The following is a 26,142-nucleotide window of genomic DNA, read 5'->3' on the forward strand; positions in this document are numbered from 1 at the left end:
TTCTAGCCTCCTCGCTATCAGTTAATTAATGGGTCAATCAAAGAGATTGATAGCATTTGATCTCTAAGAATGTGGATTAGCATAAAATCCTGAAATTGAAAGCAATCCCTATCCAGTGGCATGCTTTATCTTTTGGCTAGTTTTGCTAGCCCACTTTTTAGATATGATGTGGCATTTTGATTCATTGAGAAGGGAACTAGAGTACATTACTACTTAAAGCACACCCTTTGATTTGAGGGAAACACTGAGAGCTGATAGGAGAACATGTAATTTACTGTCTTGGTAACTCAACTTGTTAGAATTCCTGTTATAATGAAAATAAGCATGTGCTACACCAAAAAAAAAAAATGTAGTTCAGCCAGTAATGGAGGAAAGCCAGCAGGAGATAGAATCATAGAAGGTTGGAGTTGGTAGAGCATAGGATGCCAGTGCACAGAGGAAGTTTATATGTACCTCTGTCTAACCCTTACCCCCTACTCATTTACTCAGATCAAGAGACCAAAGAGCTTAAAAAGCAAGTAACACATGCACAGAGCTAGTTCTGGATTCTGACACCCAGTGCCCCCCTCAGAGGCCATAGAGCTCAAACTCTCATTTTACAGATGAGAAAATTGATGTCCAAGGAAGCTCAATGATTTGCCTAAGGTCACACAGGTTGTACATGTCAGAGGCAGGATCTGAACCTTTGTCCTTCGACTCTCAAATATGTGCTTATTCTATTACCTTTGCCTTCTGTACTACCTAGAAAAAACTGGGCCATCTCCAGTCATCCTGATGAATATCTGGCCACTGGAACCAGATGGCTCTAGAGGAGAAAGTGAGGCTAGTGACTTTGCATAGCCCTTCCTCACTCGAATCAAAGTCAATTGCAAGTCATGTTATCAACTCCCTGATGTCATGGTACTATTGAAGAATGAAGGGCAAACATAACCTAGAAAAGAACCAGTGCTTAATAAATTGTTGTGTTTTTCCAACACAAAACCTCATCTTTGGTTCTTAGTCTAACAATTAGCTACAACTAGAGGGTGGACTGAGTTACAAGAGGAAAAATAAAATCACGGGAATGTGGAATTTGACAAGCTATGTCCATTTAAACATTGCACTCAGGCTCTGTGGTTACGTAGGTAAAGCAAGTTTCTACTTCCAAAGAGATTATACTGTATACTAGGTTGTTATTACCCTGCCCTGCCTCTCAAGGTCCTCTTCTCACCTCCTGCAAAACCATGACAGAAACCATCAAGTGGAGAGAAGAGGCCTAAAATTCTTTTACCAGTTCATGATATGAGTATCATGGTCCTTTGTTAGAGGGGGAAATTCCAGAATTCTGAGTACACTATGAGTTTTTAATCCCAAGAATCTGTTTATGGATATTTTGTTTTGGTTTTGGTTTTTTAGGCAATTGGGGTTAAGTGACTTGCCCAGGGTCACCCAGCTAGTAAGTGTCAAGTGTTTGGTCTGCAGCCAGATTTGAACTCAGATCCTCCTGACTTCAGGGCCGGTGCTCTATCCACTGTGCTACTTAGCTGCCCCAAAACCCGCAGCAAGATGTTTTTGTTCTCATTTTATCAAGCACTATGGCATTGCAGAAATCCATAATCACTTACAAGACTTTGGCCTAACAACCTACAGTAAGAAGGACCTAAGGAATCCCCATTATTCAGACTATCATGTGCATGGAGATGGATAGCCCACAAAGCTATATTGGAGGATCTGTCACTGCAAGCAGACGAAGAACCAGGCCCAGAATTGAGTAGGAAGGAGAGAAAGGTTTGGATTGTATTTGGGAAATTTCACTGTGCTCTTAGGGGCTCTAAGCTTCTCTCTGAAGCAAAGGCTCAGTTTTTTAACACCCATATTTTTCTGGGATGCTCTGCCACTGTTAGTCATGGAATACCACAATCTCTGAAGAAGTGAAATTGCATCTACCCCAAGAACAATGCTGGGCAGGGACTGGCCTGTAGTATATAGGCAATGCAGACTTGCACATTAGAACCAATCTAAAGGGTCTCGTGAGAGAGATATGATAAGGAAAGGAAGTAGTTTTGTCATGCCAGGAGAGCCAGGGGGAATTGATAGTCAGTCTGAGTACCCCATTGATATCCATACAACATCAAGAGATTTTGACAAAGGAGTGTTCCACACTGGATGGATTCTCCTGTGGAAGATTTATGGGAAGACATGAACAATAGTTGTAAAGAATGAGAAGGCATGGACGGTTTGTGCTTGCACTATTACAAGGAATACCCACGTTGATGAGCTCGAAAATCCATTGAAATCCAAATTCAGTTCTACGAGCCTGTTGGCATCATGGGTCATGGATCTAAAACTGGAAGGGACCTCCTAGGCCATAGAGTTCAAACTCTCATTTTACAGATGAGAAAATTGATGTCCAAGGATGCTAAATGACTTGCCTAGAGTCCCACAGATTATAGGGGCCAGAGACAAGATTTAAACCTTGGTCCTTTGACTCCTGAGTCAATGCTTATCCTATAGTTGTTGTCTGCTGTGCTGCCTTGCATGTAACAGCTGCTTAATAAATAATTAGTTTTATTTCTTAATTCCTTCTATCTCTTCATCAGAACCATTTCAATAAATGGGCCAAAATAGCACAACTGCTTATAAGGATAGGAAAGAATAGGAAGATGTCATATATTCAATGTTGAATAAAATGCTGGAAAAAAGTAAGAAATACTAGGTACATTTAAGAACATTGTTCAGAATGTAGTGAAGTTGTAATTGTATTTCAAAACTTCAAGAATCCATAATTTTATTGGTTTGAGTATTCCTTCCTCCCACTTAGATTGCAGCCTACATAGTTCCTTTGTAATTTTTTTTTTTTGCTAGTTGCTACTGGAAAAAAAAAGTCACTCTCCACCCAGCTTGCTGGTGACAAGCCTCTCCAAACTTTAATTGTTAAAATCTAAAAGTATTCAAGATAAAGGCATTAAGATAAGCTGCCCACGTACTTTATGAGAAATTGTACTAGCATAGTGTATCCATGTCCTTTGACAGATTTTTGCCATTGTGTAAATTATATTACATCTATGAACAACAAATAGAGAATATCTGGGATTTGGATCGGTTTTGATTTTATATACATATCCATAAGGATGAAGAGAACAGGGTATTATAGAAAATGTAGACAGAGCAGGAAAATGTACTTCTGAAGTGGTTTACTCAATTATGCATTCATTCTATTAATTTCATAATAAAGTCAATTTAAGGATCCTGCCTTCTTCTGAGAAATAATTTTTGTATAAGCCCAGCTAACTGACATGTATAAATCAGGATCAAAAAAGCAAGAATACAAGGAGTATATATGTAAAAGGCTAGTCAGGGTCATGAGTAGGTGACCTGATGATTTTCTTAGACCAGAAGAGAGAAAACAAGTCACCTTTCCTCTCCTGACCTTGCTTTCTGATTTGTCCATCCATTCTTTCCACTTTGACCTGTTTAAGTTTATTTTAATAAAAACGTAGTTTTCAAGAAATAGATGATTTATGTTACAGTTCACTCTTTGGATGGGGGTGTATTTGTGCCATGTGACAGGGAGGTTGCCATGGTAATTTCTCATTATTGTTGAATAGAAAAATAATTACTCTGGCAAAATCCCACATAACCTGTCAGTGCATAAGTTAAAGATGCCTAGGGGCAGCCTTGACTCCGGGATCCTTTTTGGAGGGGGAAACACAGAACGTCCTTATGAGGGAAGAAATTGGGAGGGAAGGAAAATGCTTTTGTGGATTTTTAATATAATTAAGATTCTCTTCTGCTATTTGACTGGCACCATTCTTTTGAAAGGATTTGCAATTGGGCTGTCAATGGGCCCACGTTCACCTGTGAGGAGGAACAAAAAGATTTAATCATAGGACCGAATATAGGACTCTCATTGAATGCGTACATTTCAGTGGTCTTTTTGTCTAATGAAAATATATGGGAATTGTTGCATCCACCTCCCTTGCTTTTGTTCAGACCAATTTAATTTCAGTTTTATTTACCTGGAGGTTACTTTATGCAGTTGTTCTTTTTCAACCCTTTCCCACCTGAGCTTTGGGTAAAAGAGTACAATTATTACTTATTAACATTCACTAAATTCATTGAATGTTAATAAGCTAAGTACATTTGTGTTTATCCCCCATTAGATGCTAAGATTCATGAGGGCAGGGACCAAGCCTCCTCTCTTATCTTGACTTTGAACCTTCCCCATCACCTAGCTTCATGCTCTGCATGCTTTAAATGTTTGTTCAATGAAGAGATAGGTGGATAAATTTAAATATACATGTGTGTGTGCTTGTTATCTACCAAGCCACTATAAAAATTCAACAATAATTTTTTTACTCATTTTTGAGAAAAAAATATTTTAGACTAGAAATATTACATGACTTATATCAAGATAGATCCATTTGCCTACTTTTCTTTTTAAAGTTCCAAGGCATTGTTCTATTCTTTGAGTCATGTTACAGCGCAATAAAGAGTCCTATGACTCCCTTAGGTTACCTTGTGTTAATCTTTAATCATTGAATTTAACAGCTTAAAAGGAATTTAGTCCAACCTACTCATTATATGGATGAGAATCTTGTTGCTCGGAATGGTGAAGTGACTTGCCCTAGGTCATTCAGAACTGGAACCTAGGTCCTCTGACTCCCTGATTCATGCTTTTCCCAATACATCATGACTCTCTCACAAACACAGCAAACTGCATTATTTTGGTTAAAGTAGCTATAGCAGTAAATCCTAATGTCATAGATTTACAGCTAAAGAAACCTTGTGTTCAGATATTCATGTTAGAGAGAAGAGAAAGATGAGTCCAAGGGACCTTGTCCAAGGTGCTTTGGCACTAAGTAGTTCAGCAAGGATTCAAAGCCAGCTCAGGAAGGAGGGATTCTTTCTCCCTCCCTTCTCTCTCTCTGTCTCCCTCCTTCCCTCTCTTACTCCCCCTTCCCTCCTTTCTGTCTCTTTTCTCTCTCTGTCTGCTGTGTTTCCCTCTCTGTCTCTTCTCTGTCTCTCCTAGGTGTTCCCCTGTTCTCACCTATCTATCTGTTTACTCCACCTATCTTATCTTTCTATCTATAGTCATCTATAAAATGAGGAGATTGGACTAAATGACCCCTTAGGGCCCTTCTCGCTTTAATATAGATTCTATGGATCTCTGATTTCTCAACTTTAAATGGCCAAATTTGAATTCCTCTAATTCTATTAATGGTACCACTTGATTCTAGGCACCAAAACTCAAACACTTGGAACTATCTTTAATTTTTTTCATCTTTCCCTCGCCCTCTAACATCCAATTTCCTGTCACATCTCTAATTTCCTCTCTCACTACAAATGCTCCATTTCAAATCTTCAATGTCTTCTCACTCAGGCAATTGTGATCTCCTTCTAAGTAATCTCCTGGCCTCCTGTCTATCCCTTCTCCAATCTACCTTTCACACTGCTGCCTGAGAAAATGTGATATTGAGATATAGATAGATATAGATATAGATATAGATATAGATATAGATATAGATATAGATATAGATATAGATGGAGATATATATATGTATGTATACACACATATGTCACAGGAACATGCATACTTCAGTGAGTAACCACTGAAGATTTAGGAATAAGAGAGAAATTATTGTTAGTATAGAGTAAAGACAATGTAGGAACACATGTGTATATATACACACATGCATATATATACACATGCAAATACACATATATACATATACGCACATATATACTCCTTAACCTAGCATTCAATATTCAAGACCTCCTAGTATTCAAAGTCATCTACAATCTGACTCTGACCTGCCTTTTAAACTTTTTATTGTGCTATTCCTCATTATATAGTCTACATTCCAACTAAATTTGACCTCTATCTGTTCCTCTACCTTATCCTGACTTTCCCTCTCTATGCCTTTAATCATGCCATTCTCCATACCTAACATACTCTCCCCATCCCCATTTGAAGCCTCCTTTCCTTTGGGACCTAGCTCAGGTGCCACTTCTTTCATGAAATCTTTCTTGATGTGCCCCAATCAAAGTGCTTTTACTGTCCAAAAATTTCTGATTACTTTGTTCAGACCTCTCCTTTCTTCTTCCTCGATACTATCCCTTGTATAATTTGTACTGTCCTCTGTGTCATAATACCTACATCTCTTCTAATCCCTACCACATTAGATTGTAAGCTCCTTTAAGACTATGGTCTGCATCATATCTATTTTCATATCCCCAGCAACTAGCATAGTACCTTATACACGTACAGTAGGCAATTAATAAATGCCTGTTTAAATTTTTGCCAAACACAAATACTGCCTGAAGTCAAAGAAGGATTTAGAAAAAAAGTTGCAGCATCTGCTCTAGAAAGGTACTATGAAGTATTCTTATACAAATGCTTCAAAATGTCAACACCACAGCTTTGTTTAGAAAAAGGGATCAATTTAAGGGGATCCATGAACTTGGACAGCAAAAAAAATACATCTTTATTTCAACATAATTGGAAGCTTTTGTAATCTTGCATATTTTCTTTTATGCATTTAAAACCAGTATTCTAGTAAGGGATACATACACTTCATCAGATTACCCAAAGGGTCCATCAGACACACACACATACACACACTCACACACTTAAGAACCCTTGCATCAGAAGAATGAGAAGAGTACTCCCCGCCCCACTCCCCAACGAAATAACTAAATAGAGAATGGTAACATTCTATTTCAGTAGGCAAATGACATCAAGAAAGCATTTTAAATTATTTTTTGACTATCAAACTTGTCTGTATTTTTGGCAATCCGTTGATAAATCCATGGTCAGAGAGAAGAATACCATCTAAAGCAGGGGTAGTGGTGGAGATCTGCCCTACTTTGGGATTTTTCTAAACTCAATCCCTCATTAGTAGAGATGATAACATGACCATTTCTGTGGCTACTTTACCTGCCAACTATAGCAACACATGCTTGGGTCCACAACTATGACCATTCTTTACTGTCAAGGTGCTTCTGGGAAATATTTTAGCTCTTTCAAGATGTGAGCAAGATTGTGTAGCTCTAATGGAAAGATGTCCAAATAGTCAATTATGATGTGATCTCTGTACTAATTCTCACATTATTCCTTCATCTGTGGTTTGCAGCAGTTCCCAGAAGGGAGGGAAATGTGGGCAGCAGTCTGGACTGAGCTCTCTGTTGACTCTGTAGTTAAGTAGCACAGTAGATAAAGTGCTCAGCTTGGAGTCTGAAAGACCTGAGTTTAAATCCTGTCTTAGACAAGATTACTAGCTGTCTGATCCCGGCAAGTCATTTAACCTCTTTCTGTCTCAGTTTGCTCATCTATAAAATCAGGTTAGACTTGATTAACTCTAAGGACCCTGTCAGTTCTATGTTTATGATTCTATGATTTCCTCTCTTCAGCCCTTTCTCTCATGCTTTTCCACCTGTTGATAGTAGACTGACTTTATAAAAGCCAGGGGTAGCTTTTCAGCAGAGAATGCACAACCTCTCTTCCCAATGCTTTTTTTCTATTATCTTTACTGTCTCTTCCTATTTATTCTATCAAACTGGACCATATGACTTGCCTTAGTAATGGCAGCAATGATTGAGAATTTCATGATCTCTTCATTTCTCAAATCAAGTGTCAGTTGAGTTTAGCAAAATGAGAAAAGCAGCCCACTCTTGAATGGTATGAGCTAGCTTGGACAGACTTCAGGAGATGGTAGATGATAGAAGGGCCTGACTTGCTATGGTCCATTGAGTCAAAAGAGTCAGACACTACTGAATGAGTAAACAACAACAACTTGAATGGTATTGCTCTGCAATATCTCCAGAGAATTTTATTTCCATTTCGATTTTCTGGTCCCTGACTCTTGCCACTAATTTGTCTACTAGGAGTAGTTATGTTCTTTGTGTGGGGCACTGCCATCTCCTGTTCTCAAGGCAGATGGGCTTGAAGATGGAAAAACCTGAGTATTTGATCATGTGCAACTCCCATGTATCTAGACACTCAAGCAATGAGCTCCTGCTACACTGGGCTGTTTGATTTGCTGCCAAAAGATAGTTTACTTGGTCCCATTGAGGCTTTTTATCTCATTTCAGCTCTCTAGCATCTTTATTATGCAGATTAGAGACACACAAAACAACTTCACTGATCCCAGGAACAATAATAAATATACAAGTAGAAACAAGGGATGTTCAAAGTGCAGGTTTATTGTTAAGAAGAACTACATGGTGGGGGTGGGGTATCAAAAAGACTAGAAAGGAGATAGTTGCATCCATTTGGATTTTTTTCTTTTTCATTTGTAACAAATGTAGGTAACTGATTTGTACTGGAAAAATACTGTATTTTGAAAGAATGATTGCCCCATCAAACACATAACTAGATTGCAGAGAGACAGTGTGGTATAATGGAAAGAACCTACTGTCTGGAGAGCCTGGGTTCAAATCCTACCCCCTGACACTAGTTGTGACCTTGAACAAATCATTTAACTTCTCTTAATATCAGTTTCCCAAGCTATAAAATAAGGATAACAGTTCCTACTTGACTGTTATGAGGATTAAATGTGGCAATTTATCTTATTTTTACCATCAGAACAAATGAGTGAATAAAGCATTTATTAAGTGCTTATTATGTGTAAAGCATCATGCTAATCTCTGGGTATACAAATAAAAAAGTAAGTCCCTGCTTTCAAGGGGTTCACATTCTAATGGAGGGTGGAGAGGAGAGTGGAAATAGTTAGAGCACAGGCTCTGCTCTCTATGATATCATCTAGTACAACCTCCTCGTTTTATATTTAACCACTAGGTGGCATTGCTAGCCACCAACCTGATCCTGCTCAACAGGAAGGCCCAAACTCTGATTAAGTCCTATGATACCCTGACAATTATGCATTCTACCCCATTGAACAGAAACACCATAAGAATGCTAAACATTCTGTGGTTCTCAGATAGTGGACAGTCTTTTATTCCTCAGCTCCACCTCCCTTTCTGGGTGATTGTTCTGTCTTGCAAACCTAACAGGTATAATTAGTATGAACTTACACAATCAGAATTCATTCTGAACTCCTGTCCTTTGGTGATCCTGTCTTTTTCCTTAACTTGTTCTCTGGGACCTTTGCATAATGGAGTCAGCCCCATGGAAACAGAATATATTTAACTATATACCATATTTCATTTTTTGCATGGAATCAACATCAAGAATAAGATGAATAGGGGCAGCCAGGTGGTGCAGTGAATAGAGCACCAGCCCTGAAGTCAGGAGGACCTGAGTTCAAATCTAGCCTTAGACCAAACACTTGACACTTACTAGCTGTGTGACCCTGGGCAAGTCACTTAACCCCAATTGCCTTAAAAAAATTTTTTTAAAGAATAAGATAAATAAAATAACATCAAAAATAAACATTATATATATGTGTGTATATACACATATGTGTATGGCTATATAGATAGATGGATAGATAAATAGATAGATAGATAGATAGATAGATAGATAGATAGATAGATAGATAGATAGATAGTCATGGTGAGAGAGAGGAGTTAAAAGATAAGGCGCTATGTATAAATGAGATAACTGAGGCCCTTATAGTTGAGGATATTTGCCCAAAGTCATACTTATAATTGAAACCTAGACTAACTAAATAAATTAGATGCCTGATGCAACATAAAAGTGTAAGATTGAAGTCAGAAGACCAAGCTTCAAATCTTGGCTCAACTACTTACTATACATATGACTGTGAATAACTCAGTTCTCCTTTCTGGGCCTCAATTCCATTGCATATAAAATGAGAGGGCTGAACTAGATGGTCTCAATACGCATTCCAATCCCCACTCAATTCTCATTGAGAGACAGTGTAGCATAGTAAATGGAGACTGGACCCATAGTCATGAAGACTTGTATTCAAATCCCACCCCAGATACATACTAGCCATATAACTCCTAGTCAGACTATTTAACTTCTCTAAATGGAGAAAATAAACCTTAGCTTCTGAGGAGTAACACCAGTGCTTTGTAATCCTTAAGAAATTATTTAAAAATGAGTTTTATTCATAGGATAAAAATTTTAAAACCCATTAAACATGGCATTCAGTGCCTTTCACTCTCCAGCCTTATGTCTTCCTCCTCACTGACTATTTTTCCTCCTACCTTGGTGCACTCATATATTACATGCCATTTTCCATGCCTAGAATGCACACTTTCCTCATCTCCACCTCTCCCAATCATTTTCCAACTTCAGGACTCATCTCAGTTATCACCACCTTAATGGGGCTTTCCCTGGATCTCCATCACCCATCATTACTGCTCTCTCCTTTCTCAGTTTTCTTTGTACTATATTCATTTGTGCACTTGTCCCATCCCATCAGTGATTAGAAGCTCCTTCAGGACCCTAAGGGCTCAACTGTTCCATTTTGGGTTTTTGTCTCCCCTAGCCTCAGTGCCTCCAACACAGTACCTTACTCACAATGGAGGCCCTTAATGTTTACTGAATTGTTTTAATTGAGCAATCCTATGGTTGCCATCCCAATAATTAACCTAAAAACAATGGCAGCAGTATCCAAGAATAGGTAAAAAAAAATGGTATAGTATCAACATATGAGGTTTTGTTTTCCTGGAATTTTTTTTTCCAGGCAATTAGGGTCAAGTGACTTGCCCAGGGTCACACAGCCAGTAAGTGTCAAGTGTTTGGTCTGACACCAGATTTGAACTCAGGTCCTCCTCACTTTAGGGTCAGCGCTCTATCCACTGCACCACCTAACTGCCACTTTTTCTGGACTTCTTGAGTGAACCGAACCATGGCTCCCTTGATTTTGTTTTTCCCATTGTTCTCCTTGGTACTGGAGAAAAAGAATTTGTGAATTGTACCTCTTTTCTTTGAAGTGTTTTCAGTAGAAAAGGCCTGGAGCCAATTGGTTGGATCAGAGTAGCTAATTTTTGCAAACCCTTCCCTTTCTGAACTTTACTATTTGTACCTAGGGTACACCATCCTCTCAGTCCCTCAAGTTTTCAACCCAGTATCATCTTTGACTCACCTACACAGCCAACACATTGGCCAATATTGTTGTTTGTGCCCTTACAATGACTACTGCTCTCTTTTCTTGCATAGCCACAACCCTAGGATCAGGCTTTTATCACTTCTTGACTAGATTGCCTTCTTGCCTATCACAGCAGCCTTCTAACAGGTCTCTTTGCCTCATATCTCTCCCCACTCCAATCCATCTTCCATTCATTAGCCAAAGTCTTTTTCCTAAAAGGTAGGTATGATTATATTATGTCCCTATTCAATAAATTCCGGTGACTTCCTGTTACCTCTGAGATCAAATATAAAGTCATCTGTTTAGCATTTAATGATATTCACAACCTGGCACCTTCCTCCTTTTCTAGGTTTTTTTTTTAAATTTTACTACTTTTCATGCAATCTGTGATCTAACCACGCTGTTCTGCTTGCAATTCCTCACACACATTATTATTTTAATAATACTAGCTCACATTTATATAGAACTTAGATTGTAATGTGTTTTCTTCATGTCAGTTCTCTGAGCTACAGGTATTATTATTCCCATTTTATGGAACCCAGAACAAAGACTCTAAGAGGCTGTGACATACCTAACATCACACAACTGGTAACAGGTCTTCTAACTACAAATCCAGTGCTTTTTTCATCAAGAAAGCAAGCACTTATTAACTTTCTACTATGTGCCAGGCATTGTGTTGGATACTGTGTAAACAAAGACAACAACAGCCCTTGCCCAGGAGGAGCTTATATTCTATTAGAGTAGGAAAATGTGCTAATATAGTTCATACGCAAAATACATAAAAATAAATTGAAAGTGATTTTTTAGCAAAGGAAGTTCTAGCAATTTGGGGAATTGAGACAAATCTTTTGTAGGAGATAAATCTTGAGATGAGTATTCAAAGAAGCTAAAAATTCAGAGAAGTGAGGGTGAGAAGGATGAGCATTCCAGATATGGGGACCAGTCTGGGCAAACACCTAGAATAACATCTCTGGGGAACATGAGATAACCTAATTGGGCTGGAACATGGAATGTGGGTAGGAGAGCAATGTATAATAAAGTCTGGAGCCAGACTGTGAAGGGATTTAAATTCTAGACAGAGGAGTTTCTAGTTCATTTTAGGGGCAATAAGGAGCCACTGATGCTTCATGACCAGAGGTGTGACATGGGAAGCCCTGTGCTTTAGGAAAGTCAATGAGCATCTGTGTAGAGGATGAATTAGAGAGACTACAAGCAGAAAGATCACTTAAAGGGCTATTGTAGTTATCTAGAGAGTAGGTTAGGAGCGTTTGAACTATAGAGAAGAGTTGGGGAGTAGAGAAAAGACCTATGTAAGAGGTGTTGGGAAGGTAGAATCAAAAAACTTGGTAGAAAGATGGAATCAAAAATGGTAAATGTTAAATTGAGGGCCTGACAAATATATATTTGTCCCCATGCTTTTAGCCACCCAGGCCCTCAACTTAGCATTCATCCTCAACTCCTCATTCCCTTCAACCCTCTTATCAATCAGTAGCCACGCCTTTTTGATTCTACCTTGACTGCTCACATAGGTCCCTTTTTCTCTACTCCATACATATGCAAATTTAAAGGAGGGAGATGATTGTGGGCAAGACAATGAACTCTCTGATTTGAATGTGTTGACTTTGGGGTCTATATGGTAGGTACCTCCAGGTAAAGATAATAGCTGGCAGTTATGCTGAGGAACTGGAGCTCAGGAGAAAGATGAGGGCTTTATATGTTGATATGAGATCATAAGACTAAAGTATAAAAACCCAGGCAATCTTGGGGGAAGATAATTTTGCATTGGATAGAAACCGCCTAGGTTGGACAGCTTTGTGTAGGAGTAAGGTTATTTAATCTGTTCCTACCTTGTGGTATCTTCTATTTTTCTTCCCTTAGAAATTCTGAAGAGAGAGAGAGAGAGAGAGAGAGAGAGAGAGAGAGAGAGAGAGAGAGAGAGAGAGAGAGAGAGAGAAAGGAAAGAAAGGAAGGAAGGGAAAGAAAGACAAAGGAAGGAAGAAGAAAAGAGAAAGGAAGGAAGAAGAAAAGAGAAAGAGAGGGGGAGGGATAAAGAGAAGGAATGAGGAAAATCAAAAGATCTAGGATTTTTCATAGACCACTGGGGCCCATAGAACAACCTGTAAGTGGGGCAGCCAGATGGGCTGTTTGTTGTTTGTAAGTCTGGAACTGCTTTCAGTCTGATATAAAGCTCTACAGGAAGGAAAGGGTAGTTTGTATACAGATTCAATCATTTTTTTCCTGGGTGGTTTTGTTTTTAACATATTTCTTTAGGAAAATAACCATACTAATTGGGAAGGTGCCAAAAGAAAGAAGTTTTCATTTGTCCAAGTTTGTTCTGTTTTTGAAGATGATGACTACATAAATCTTTGGTGGCCCTTTTTTATTGTTCTTTCCTGGGCTCAGGACTCATTCCTGAGGCTTGCCAGGGATAGCAGCTTTATGCTGCCATAAGAACAGCAAGTTAATAGGGAAAAGGGAGGCCTATGGCTCTTGCGAGTGGTCCTGAGAAATGGAGGCTATTATCCAGAGAACTGCCCTCCCCTGGATAATTCTTCTTAAAAAAAAAATCCCTGCAACACTGGAATCCGTAGAAGATCATACCCTCAACATATGGTCCCAAAGCAAGCTCTCTCAGGGAAAGAATCCAACATGGTACTCAAGATTTTGAGGAAATAAGGGTCTGCCATTTGGATGAAGGAGTGGTATTGAATTGCTCCTTAAGCCATGAGGCTCCTTTACAACATTTCTGACTCGCTCTCATAGGATAGCTCAATATGCCCCTATGAAGACATGCAATAGCTCACAGGCACTGCTCAGCTAGATAGGACTCAACGTGCTTTCTGGCTAACTAAGTGAGCTACTACTACTACAACTACTACTACTACTGCTACTACTGCTACTACTACTACCACCACCACCACCACCACCACCACCTCCACCACCACTACTACCATTCATGTAGTGCCTGTTACGTGCCAGGCAATGTGCTAAGCATTTTACAAATATTATCTTATTCGGTATTCACAACAACCCTATGAAGTAGGCACTATTATTCTTTCCATTTTACAGCTGAGTAAATTCAGGCAAACAGAAGTTGTAACTTTTCCACAGTTACACAGCAAGTAAGTATCTGAGGTGGGATTTGAACTCAAGTCTTCCATTACTCCTGGCCAGGCACTCTATTCACTTCACCACCCAAATGTATCTAATCCAGCTGTTTTGTTGTTTTTGGTGTTCAGTTTTTTCAGTCATGTCTGATGCTTTATGACCCTATTTGGCATTTTCTTGGCAAAGATGTTGGAGTAGTTTACTATTTCCTACTCCAGCTCATTTTACAGGTGAGGAAACTGAGGCAAACAATCTTAAGTAACTTGCCTTGGGTCACAAAGCTAGTAAACATCCGAGGCCAGATTTGAACTCAGAAGGTGAGTCTTCCTGACTCCAGCCCTCTATCCACTGCACCACCTAGCTGCCCCAATCCAGTTGCTACCTATCCCCAAACAAATCTCGTTTCTGCAGATGCCCAATATTCCACTTACTTATCCTATTTTCAACAAACACATTCCAGTAATAACCAGTAAAATTTCCTATCAAGTCCACTCTTTTTCCACGGTCACGAAAATGTTAGGTTACAGGCATATATAGCCACATCTATGATTACATGCAACCAGTGTCTTTCCTAGGCATATTTAATATTCAGTCCTGCAGGCATCTCTATTCACTGAGTATCTTCTCTGTTAAGACACTAGATTAGGCTATGCATGGGTGGGATCCACAGAAGAAGAAGCCAGGTCCTGGTGCTTTGGAGCTGACAGACTGAGAGAAGGAATAAAACATTTATACGAGCACCTATAACTTAAGGTACAACATTAAAGATCAATAGGACGGGGGAGGGAATGTGCTAGGCACTGTACTAAGTACTTTAAAATATCATTTGAATCCTCACAGCAACCCTGGGAGGCAGGGACAATTATTATCCCCATTCTACAGTTGAGAAAACTGAAGCAGACAGAGGTAAATGAGTTACCTGGGGTCACCCAGCTAGTAAGTACCTGAAGCCAGATTTGAACTCTGGTCTTCCTGACTCCAGGCCCAGCCCTCATACCACCTAGTTGCCTTAAGGACAAGAAGGTATAGAAGGGTTGTGATGAAAACGACCAGGTATTCAGATATGAGAACAGTTGCTCACAGACAGAAAGATTCGGGAAGTTTTCAATGAAAGAATAAACATAGATATCTGCCTGTCTGTTATTAAATAACTTATTAAAAACACTGGCCAGGGGGGCCATTTTATAGTTTCCCCTCACCAAAATGGATTCTCAAAACAGCAAAGAGAGAAAAATACATTAAATAGGTTTCTGCATTAATAGAAATGATTTGTGTTAAAACTCAGTTAAGAATTTACTTTGTGTCTGTAATAAGTATGTTCGATGCCCATAAATGCATCTTCAATAATTAATTTTCTTTTAATTTGTATTAACTAGCTTATAGAATAAGAAATTGATCCTGATTTGAGCAATTAATTTAGAGTGATCAAATGCACAACCTCACCTTCAAAACTACCTGTACATCTCTGCTATTTAGTAAATAAATGGAGATTGAGATTTCTTTCTTCTTTTTGAGAAGTTTTCTTTTTTCAGTTCTACCCTGCTAAATTCATGACCACTCTCTTTCCAGGACAGTGACAACCTCTGGTGGGATGCCTTTGCAACAGAGTTTTTTGAAGACGATGCCACGTTAACCCTTTCATTCTGCTTGGAAGATGGACCAAAGCGATACAGTAAGAAAGAAGTTTATATTTTCTAATGTTGTCCCTTTTGCTTGCCTAACTCTCTCCTGTAAGAAAAACCACAGGGATTTTGAAAAAGTCAAATGGGGGTGACAGCCTGACAATAATGCCTCCACTTCTGACAGTGTGCTCAATTCCCATCAAGCCATTGTAAGAGGAAACAGTGCTCCAAGCCTGCCTTGAGAAATCTCTTTAGAGGTTTAGGATCTTTGGGTACTTCCATATTTGAAGAGCTAGTAAAAATAAAGACACGAGCAACACAATGATAATTTAAAACTACGTTGGTATTGTTTCTATCCATCCCTTCTCAGTGACCCTGCCTATTCTCCTTGACAGCTCATACATTGTACCCAATGCTCTGAATCAGAAAGACCTTTTTTTTTTTTTGGTCTTAAAAGTGACTGATTGACTCTGTATCACTCATATGTTTCTAATTCCATTTTATCAATTATCTCAGGTATTTATTTGACAAGTGTTATCTTTTTTTCTGGGGGAGGAAAAAATAACAAAGCTACTTTGAACATGCATTTTTGGATTAGTGTTGACAGAATTATAGCTTCTTTCTTTGCAAGCAAGTGATAACTCAGTAAAGATCCCCAAATTACAGCCCAGAGCCCTGTAGGTAACAGCTGATCTGTCCTGATTAGGTTGAGTCAACTTGTCAGACATCAGATTTGCTAGTTGTGTTATCAGTCCAGAAGGCAGAGATATATCAGCACCAAAGCAATTAATGTCCGGTTAGATCAGAGGGAGTTGTGTTTCCAGAAAACAGTACTACATATGAAAGAATTTGTCAAAGGGTAAAACACCCAGTCTGTCACGAACGCAGTGATAATGGCTGAGCTCTCTCTGCTGTGAATGGGGCAGGATCAGCCTAGTATAATTTGGTAATTCACAGTAATGCTGCTGATAAACATGATGGAAAGATCAAATTACAGTCAAGTGTATTGTAAAGCCACTAGTGAATGAGGGTTCTTTTTTTGTGACCTTTACACAATTTAATGTTACAGAACATTAATCTTGGTGGCCATCAGAACCATCAAAACAAATTTCCTATCATGTATTATTAATTGTGGGGTTTTGTTTTTGTCTGGTTTTGTTCAGTTTTGTGTTGTTTTTTGTTTTTGTTTTTTGTAGAGAAAATACTCCATGTGTGCATTGTCTGTGCTGATGTAGATCACCAACTTCTTTGGTATTTGTGGTTTTAGAAAACTATCCAAGGCTCAGAAGGATTCAGAGACTTGCCCATGATCACAGTTAACTTATGTCAGAGGCAAGGTGTGAACTCAGGTCTGCCTGATTCTAAGGCTACCCCTCCAACAACAAAAATATCAATGATGGGGACAATAAAAAAAATTGTGATTTAATGACTCACATTTGTATAGCATTTAAAATTTATGAAATGCTTTTCACATAATATCACCGTTGATCCTCACTAACAACTTAATGAAATAGATATTATCCCCATTGTCCAGATGAAGAAATGGGAGATCAGAGAGGGTAAAGAATGTGCCTAAGGTTACATGGCTAGTAAATAAGTAATCTTCCCTCACCATCAAGTATAGTAAAATGTTATTTGTTGCTATTACCATCATCATCATCATCATCACCATCATCATCATTATCATTGTCATAGTCATTTTTATAGTGTATAGACAGCTGGCCTCAAAACTGAGAAGACTTGGGTTTACTCCTGCCTCTGATACATATTGGTTATGTGACTCCAGGCACGTTCTAAGTAACCCTCTAAGATGCTAAGTTAGAGACAAAATGCCAACCTATATTGGTAGAATTACTCAGGAGTTTCCTATGCTAATGAAAGCTGCATCATTTCACAGTATTGCCGTTGTGGTACTTTAGAGGCTGTAACTTTATGTTTAATGTGGGGATTCTTACTCTTTTTTTGTATCCTGGACCCCTTTGGCAGTTTGGTGAATCCTGAGTGCCCCTTCCCAGAATAATGTTTTTAAATAATTGATGGAAATGCTAGGATTCAGTTAGAGGTTACTACAAATGCAGCTATATTTTTCCCTATCCAAATTCATGGACTCCCTGAAATCTGTCCATGAATCTTCATGGACTCCAAGTTAAAAACCTCTGATTTAGACATCTTTACAATGTCCAACTCTTATGGGGTTTGGGAGGCATTTCAAATGAGCCCTGAGTGTGACTAAGACAAAGGTGGTCTGTAGTGGGGCTTGGTTGCAATTCTGTCTGGACATGCCCAGTGGTAAGGGCTCAATAGTTGGAACCACATCACACTGGGTCACTGACTACTGAGCGGCCATTGGCTACAGCTCACTAGGGAAGACACATCCCTGTGTCTAGATGCCGGTAGACTGCCTCTGGTGGTGAGGTTGGAATGAGCAGTGGCCTCGCAAGCCCCAGTTTTAAGTGAAATCTCTGGGAGATAAATGAGACCTGCAGCCTTAGCAATTACTCTACCCTAAAAAGGCTGCCTGATCAATGGTGAATAATTTCAAACAAAGCAATAATCCATCCTTTGAGATTTCTTCTGAGGCACACACACGGCTAACTTTGAGTCATCTGTGTTTATGCTTCTCTGCTTTGTTAGAGAATCCATCAGGGTGTGCCTAAGAAAGGAGAATTAGAGCAGGAAACATCATAATAAGCCAGGTTCTCCTTTTCACCCTCCTCCTCCCCTCCCCCTATCCTTCAGTTTTAGGGATAAAACATGTTCATTGACTGTTTAAGATCATATATCTTGTTAAAGTCAGTGCTACGCTATCATGCATTGTTGCCCAGGTTTCTTTGTTTCTCGGAGCCAAAATATTTCCAGAGCAGAGCAGAGAAACAAGAGTGATTGACAGCCCATAGCTGAGCCTCATCAGCTGCTGTGCTGACAGCCTGGTGATGCGCCCACTGGGCTGATGTGGTGGGGAGTGACAGCTGATTGACAGCCCCGGACTGTGGAGACAGCAAAGACGAAGCATGCTCAGTAAGAAGAACGTGCAGGGTTTATGCAGCACTGCAGACAGTAAGAGCCAGAACATCAACCCATGCGAAATCCGATACGAAATCGTACAAATACTAAGAGAGCCAACTGCCCATCACTGGCCTAGAAATGGAAGCTTGTCTACCTTGTCTGCTAATTAGCTGAGAGCTTTGTACTTATGACAGAAAAGGATTGTGGCGAGGAATAGAAGGCTCTGTTATTATATTTATAACTATAACAAATGACCCAAATTATATTGCTGCTAGGCAGTAATGAACGCTCCAGATGAGGCTTAGTTAGACTATACCAGAAAAGGTTTGACTTGTGACTTCGGACATTTGGGTTACCAAATGTCACTTTTGTCCAGCTAGAAACCTCTGGGCAATTGTGGGTTTATCAGAAACTGGGACAAATTGATCCATGTACCCTTAGAGGAATGTCCAGTGTGGTCTCATTAATTTACTGGGGTAACTTTCTGAATAATTCTCTGTTATTGTATGATCTGTTCTTTAAAAAGAAAAATCATGCGGGTACAGTGATTGAGGCAATGATTATATCTTGGAGGAATATTGCTGCTTTCCTTCAGACAGCTCACATATACTGATTTTACAATTTACGCTATCCATAATCAAACTAGTTTCTCTTCCCCCTATCATTCCCCTGCAACTTACCACAACAGGATAAGGAAGTAGGGGAGAAAGGGAAAAATGTAGTGTCTCCCCACTCCTACACATGAACACACACACAAAAATATACAAATTCATCCCTTTGTCCTTCAAAAGCTGATGATGTGACTGACTGCTGTGCCCACCTGGATAATTCTATGGGACCATCAGTACTCTGTCCCCCCTGAGTCTGGAATGCCCTTCAGAAATCACCTAGTCCTGTCTCCTTACAATTAAGAAAAGGAAACTGAGGTCCCTTTGGTAATAGAGTGACCTGAAGCCTGTTATATGTGTTATCTCCACCTATTAGAACGTGAGCCCCTTGAGATAAGATCTCTTCTACTTTTCTCTTTGTCTCACCTGCACTTAGCCAAGTGCCTAGCACACAGCAAGGCAAGCACTCGATGAGTGCTTTTTCATTCACTGATGTTTTGTTGACCAAAGTTACAAATGATAATAGGTAGCAATGTCAGGATTCAAGTCTAGGTTCTCTGGATCTCAGGTCTTTTGTTGTTGTTATTATTGTTGTTGTTATTGTAGTGTTTCCTCTCTCGAACTGCGGTAGAGTTGTGTCCACAGTAGCCAGAGTTGCCGCCTGATCTAGGGAAGCCTGCCTCCCTTTGAATCAGACAAAGCCTGCTTAGCAAGAGGATAAGACCTAGCTCAGGCCCATCTCCATCTGGGGCAGGTACAATCATATAAGTCAAGTACCAGAAAGGAATTCAAGAGGATCTATTCCAACCCCATAATTAGAGATGGGGAAGCTCTGGTTCAGAAAATGAAGTGTGTTATCAAAAGTCACACAGCTACTAAGTGGCAGAAGCAGAGACCTGACCGATGTCTCCTGACTCCCAAGCAAGTTTTCTATCTCACTTTGCTGAACAAAAAGGCAAAAAAGGGATTTATTCACTCGCACATTTCCTGTGAGTTAAGTAAAAATCATTCTTATTTATTGTTTACTTTTATATTTTTGGGGGGAGGGGAGTTGTTTATTCTTCAAAATAAGTTTTTATTGCTTTCTTGTTTCTTACATTATCATAATTATTCCCAATATCCTTCCTCCTCCACCTCCTAGAGAGCCATCCCATATGACAAAGAATATTTGTAAAAGGGGAGGGATCAGCACAATCGAGCAATACATTGAAAAAGTCAAAAAGGTACAATGTGTTTGTTCACTTTATTTTTAATCTTTTATTTTTCAGATAGCAAGCATTTATATTTATTTACCTGACACCCCCATTTTACAAAAAAGGAAATTGAGGCAAGATGGCTAAGGACATAGCTAAGACTACCATGTTCATGCAGACAGTTAATGGCAAGCCTTCTTCCAATTACAGGTTCAGTGAGTGAGCTTTTTATGCCAGAGAAGTAGGAAATTCTTCATAGAGACAATGTAGATAAAACACTTTGCAAGCCTTAAAATGCTACATAAATGTCAGTTATCATTAATATTGTTATTTTTTATTATTCAAAAGGTAAAGTGTTCTTCCTTATCCTTGTCTTTAGAACACAAGCATCTTAAAAGTGTAGCTTATATTCCTTAATCGTTAACTCTTCCTGAAAATCACTACTTAAGCTAGAAAGAACTTCTTGTTCCCTTGGGGAGCATAGCCTGTATCAGAGCCCAGAGCTCATTCTTCTGCATGGCCCTATTCTCTTGTTCAAATGAAATGTTTGGGTCCTTATTCATTCCAGTTTTGTGGTATCGCTAGTGAGTAATGCATGTAGAAAGGTCATCCGTGGCCCAGCCCAGGATGGAGTTGGCATATATTTCAAATGCTAGCCCTGGTTCCTGTGTATTTTAGAAGCTATTGGCTTGACAAATATTATTGAGTGCTGGCTATATGCCTGCTGCTCTGCAAAGAATGGTAGGGAGTGAGAAAGCAGCCTACGATACAGTCCTAATTAGCTGAGCCTCTGCACCTCTCTGAGTGGCAGTTATGGTAGGTACACTGGACTTTGCAGATGATACCTTCCATCTTGTCCCTCCTGCAGTCCCAGCCGTAGAGGTCCTAATTATCAATATCTTTCAAATGAGATAATATTGGTAAAGTGTTTAGCACAGTGCCTGGCACATAGTAAGTATCTAATAAATGCTTGCTCCCTTCAGTCACCTTCAAAATGTCCCTGGGTATCCATCAGGGAGTAAGAAGCAGAAAAGGAAATGGGAAGGCCATTGAAAAGTTGGGTTGAGAGTCTGTTATTCGAGGGCAATAGGTGATTAAATTCCTTGCAGGGAAAAGTGTCCTCTAACTTTAAAAAAAAAAAGTGATTATCCTTTCTCTCAACTGCCACTTGTTTGAAGTGGTTGACCAGCTGCGCCTACTTTTGTAACCTGTGGTGATTCTCAGTTTATCCATCATGCATCATGAAGTCAACTACTTGTTTGAAGCTAGTTAAATTGAGGAAGGTCTTCCCTTTGCTTTTGTTTGTAATGGATCTAATTTGCAATTGGTGACTCCCAGGAATTATGTCTTGGGGGAATTGCTATTTCTTTCACTCTTCTAAAACATTGCCCAGAAAGCACACTGACAGTACCCCCAGTGCCTTCATCCCATACTAACTAAATAACCCCCTGTCATTTTTCTGGAGTTGCTAAGAAGAAAATTTCATTTGCTGAAAGGCAATAAGCTTAAAACAGTTTGGGGGAGCATGATATCTCTCTTGCTTCCGTTCTTTTCCTATGTCCCAATTATCAAGCGTCATTAAGTATTTTGAAGAATAGCAAATCAGCATCTCTTAGGGATCCACTTAACATTTTATTTTTCCCTTTTTATGTTTTCTTTTCCCATATCCCCCTTTAAGTGAGCTCTTACAGTACTACAAGGCTTACTAAATTCTACAGTTTTGTTTCCTAATATGTGTTTTTATGTATTGTGTATATGGACCTATTCCCCTAAGGTGGAGATATTGCACAAGCCAGAGAAGCCTCTGTATCTCTGGTTCCTGTTTTTCCCTAACCTTTTATTGGCTCTCTTCACACAGCTGGGTTGTTATTGTGCTTTCTGTAGAGGGATTCTGAAAGCATTTTTCCCCTTTCCTTTCCTTTTTTTTTTCATATTGCATCATATGATCTTTAAAAGACACAGGAAAAAGTGCAGTTTGCTAATAAATAAAATATGTCTCAGTACCCATTTTGATTCCCATCTTCTATTGCAAGACTGTAGCCTTCTTGAAAAGTCCTATACAATGGAATGCAAGGGAACATGCTAGCAAAGTAGCCCATAGAGAGTATTTTGTTCTTATCAGGCCTTTCTAATTGACCATTTGTAGACTATCACGCTTGGTGTTTTAGGTCTGAGACATAGGCAACGTGTTACCTCAAAGCGTTGGTAGGTTTCTTACACTTTGTGTTGGAGGGGGAGTTAAAAAAAGCAATGTCACTCTAAAGTATGAGATTTCCACATTTCTTTCTTATGCTTCAGGCTCAACCCTAACCCAGACATTTGTATTTTTTTCTGAATAATTCCCCTCCTTCTGATAAGACTGGTGACTATTCAGCACTGAAATGTGTCTCTGCTTGAGCACCTGGCATTAGCACATGTTGTAAAGGTTGGGACCCAGCTCATCTGGCACATGTTAGTGAGGCCATACTATATCTGGTACACATACTGAATGTGTGTGAGCATTTCATTCATCCGGAGAAAAACTTCCATGATCTAACTTGGAATTTGTTGTCAAGACCACTGCCCTCGATAGATCTAGGCTATAGATGGAAGGAAAGGTTGAGTTTCATAATCATCTAGGTAAATCCTGATTTCATTGGGAAGAGAATCATAGTCATAGGATGTTAAGGGTGGAAGGGGCCCTAGAACATAGAACATACAGTCTTAGAGGTAGAAGAGGCATTCCTCAGAACATGGAATGTCAGACCTGTAGTAGACCTTAAAACATTGAATGTCAGAGCTAGAAGAGATCTTGCTTAGAATGTAGAACACAAGATCTTCAAGTTCAAGAAAGGGCCTTAAAATAAAACAATCTCTCCCCCACAAAAAAAAAAAAAAAAGTTGAGCTAGAAGTGAACTCTTATTTATAGATAAAATTATTAAGGTATGACTTTATTCTAATTTTGATAGCTGTCTTATCGAGGATTTTGGACTCTGCACTCCATCTTTTCTGAAAACTGTATAACAACAGTGATAATAACTCATATTTATGTAATGTTTTAAGGTTTAAAAAGTATCTTGCAGACATTATCTTATATAAAACTGATAATAACCCTGTGATGAACGTAATTATTATCCCAAATTAGTAGATGAGAAACTGAAGACCAAAGGGTTATATTAAGTGTCTGAAGCAATATTTGAAACCAGTAGAAATGGCCTTTAAAAAAGGGTGGGGGGACGTTCATTTGAGGAATAAAGTATTTCCTGTGAGTAGGTACTAAAGTGAAACTCTGAAATTGCTTAAAATGTCAGCTGTGGCAATCCCTTCCCTGAAAATCCTCAAGGACTGGAATGATTTAGAACATGCCTCCTTTAAGAACTATATTTCAGTGATTCTGTGAGTTACGTTGTTCAACTGTACTCTTCACTGTATCATTGGGAATACTGCAGCCATATTAAGCCTAAACTTTAGAGTCCTAAACCATGGGGAAGGGAGCAAAGGGGGGGGTGGAGTGCGGACATTTGATGGTTACTTTTTTTAATTGGGCACTCTTGGTTTTGATCAGGATCAGGAGTCCTATTACATTGAAATAGATTATTCTTGTGATTTTTCAGTTGTTTCAGTTTTCTCCAACTCTTTGTGACCCCATTTGGGGTTTTCTTGGCATAGATAACTGGAATGGTTTGCCATTTCCTTCTCCAGCTCATTTGACAGATGAGGAAACTGAGGCAAACAGAGTTAAATGACTTGTCCAGCATCACATAGCTAGTAAATGTCTGAGACTGGAGTTAAACTTAGGTCTTCCTGACCCAGGTCCAGCTCTCTATCCACGGCACTACCTAGCTGCCATATTCTTGTGATATTAATGGTCAAACTGAAAGTAGTACATAGAAAATATTTTTGGCCAAAACCCATAGTATCCTAGACTGATAAATAAATAGACAGAATTCTAAATGGAAAAAAAATAAGTACATCAAATTTCTTCCTCATTTGCAGTTTCACTTTGGTAGTTCAGAGCGTTATAAATTGGTCACATCTGGGTAGAACAGACGTTCCTTTTCCCACTCCTAATAAACATGACACTACTACTTTATTTCTTTATTTTATTTTTGTGGAATAAAACAAGCATTTCTATAACATAGTATAATAAAAAAGGTGATTTCATTTGTGAATTTTCTCTTTCTTCTAAGGCATTAAGAACTTGTCACTCGAGAACCCAGGAAAAGCAAACTAATGGATGTTGCCAATGTATATTTTTGATTGTCTTGTATTGAAATGTGAGTGGCTTGTCCTGCCTTAACTCAACCCACAACCATCTATCTATTCACTGCCTGCTGTGTGCCAGTGCTACGAGCTAGACAAAGATGAAATAGTCCCTGTTTTCAAAGAACCTGTATTGAGACATGTATGTAAATAAATAATATACGACATGTATTAAAAAATCAAGTCATAGTCATTTTTGTTGGGCAGAGTGGGGACTAGCAGCTAGAATTAGAAAAGGCTTCATTCATGAGTTGAGTTTGGAAGGAAACAAGAGATTCTAAGAGATGGAGGAAAGGAGGGAGGTTATTCCAGACCAGTGCAAAGACAGAGAGATGGGAAATGAAGGATTATGTGTAAAGAGCAAGAAGAAGGTAAAGGGCTTTGGAAGCTGAGCAGAGAAGTTTATATAGGATCCTAGAGCCAAGAGGAAGAATTTGAGTGTCACTCCCTCATAGGACTAACATGGGCAGACCTGCAATTCAAGAAAATCACTTTAGAGACAGAGTGAACATTGGATTGAAGTAGAAACTTGAAGCAGGGAGACCAATTGGTGGCTATTACAAAAGGTCTAATGATTGAAATTTTTGTTGGGAAGTGGGATTTCTATTTCTTTTATGCAATGTCCTGGAAGCATACTTGGGCATCCCCACTTACAGACTCCAGCAAGTAAGCATCAGATAAGGCACAGAAAGCCTTTACTCTCAATCTCTCCCCACAGTGTCATGAATGCCAATGTCATTCTCTGAACTTTTTACCATCATCACCCAAGCAGTAATTCCATTCTGTGGATGCCTCAGTCCAAAGATTCACTATACAAGGCAACGTGATAACCCTTGTGTAATGGTATGAAAGTGAATTTTTATGGAAACACCAACTAACCACAATAAATAAACAAACCCCTTTATTTTTTATTTAGAGTTCATTTTTTTCCTTGTAGAGACAGTTTGGTGGTACAGTGGTTGAAGAGCTGAGACTAAAATCAGGAAGACTTGAGTTCAAATGGGATCTTAGATAATTGACCTCTGTTTGTCTCAGTTCCTCAATTGTAAAAGGAGCACCTAATTCTCAGGGTTGTCATGTGGATCAAATGAGAATAAATTTGTTAAGCATTTAGCATAGTGCCTAGCATACAGTAGGTGCTTAATAAATGCTTGTTCCCTTCGTAGTATCCTCTTTCTTCCCTCATGTATGAATTTAGCTACACTGATGCACATTTCTACTGTGGCTGAGGCCCGCCTGAATCTAAAGCTCAAGTTTGTATTACAGGTTACAGGGTCATAGATTTAGAGTTGAGAGGTACCTCAGCTAGCATTGCCCCTAAGTACAGATGATCACTGGAGAGGTGATCTGACTGGTGTA

At 39.1% G+C, this 26,142-nt stretch overlaps 1 protein-coding gene across 11 annotated transcripts in view; it reads left to right on the forward strand.

The window, feature by feature from the left end:
* Positions 1-26,142, forward strand: part of LDB2 (LIM domain binding 2) — a 406,998-nt gene that overhangs the window by 125,917 nt on the left and 254,939 nt on the right. For all 11 annotated transcript variants that reach the window (XM_078148929.1, XM_078148930.1, XM_020992786.2 and 8 more), the window contains exon 2: positions 15,681-15,783. In XM_078148929.1, coding sequence (XP_078005055.1) covers positions 15,681-15,783 — 103 coding nt within the window. The remainder of the gene's footprint in view (positions 1-15,680; positions 15,784-26,142) is intronic.

This window comes from Phascolarctos cinereus, unplaced genomic scaffold, assembly GCF_003287225.1.
Source record: "Phascolarctos cinereus isolate Bilbo 61053 unplaced genomic scaffold, phaCin_HiC Scaffold_9;HRSCAF=440, whole genome shotgun sequence".
In the NCBI taxonomy this organism is placed as follows: Eukaryota; Metazoa; Chordata; class Mammalia; order Diprotodontia; family Phascolarctidae; genus Phascolarctos; species Phascolarctos cinereus.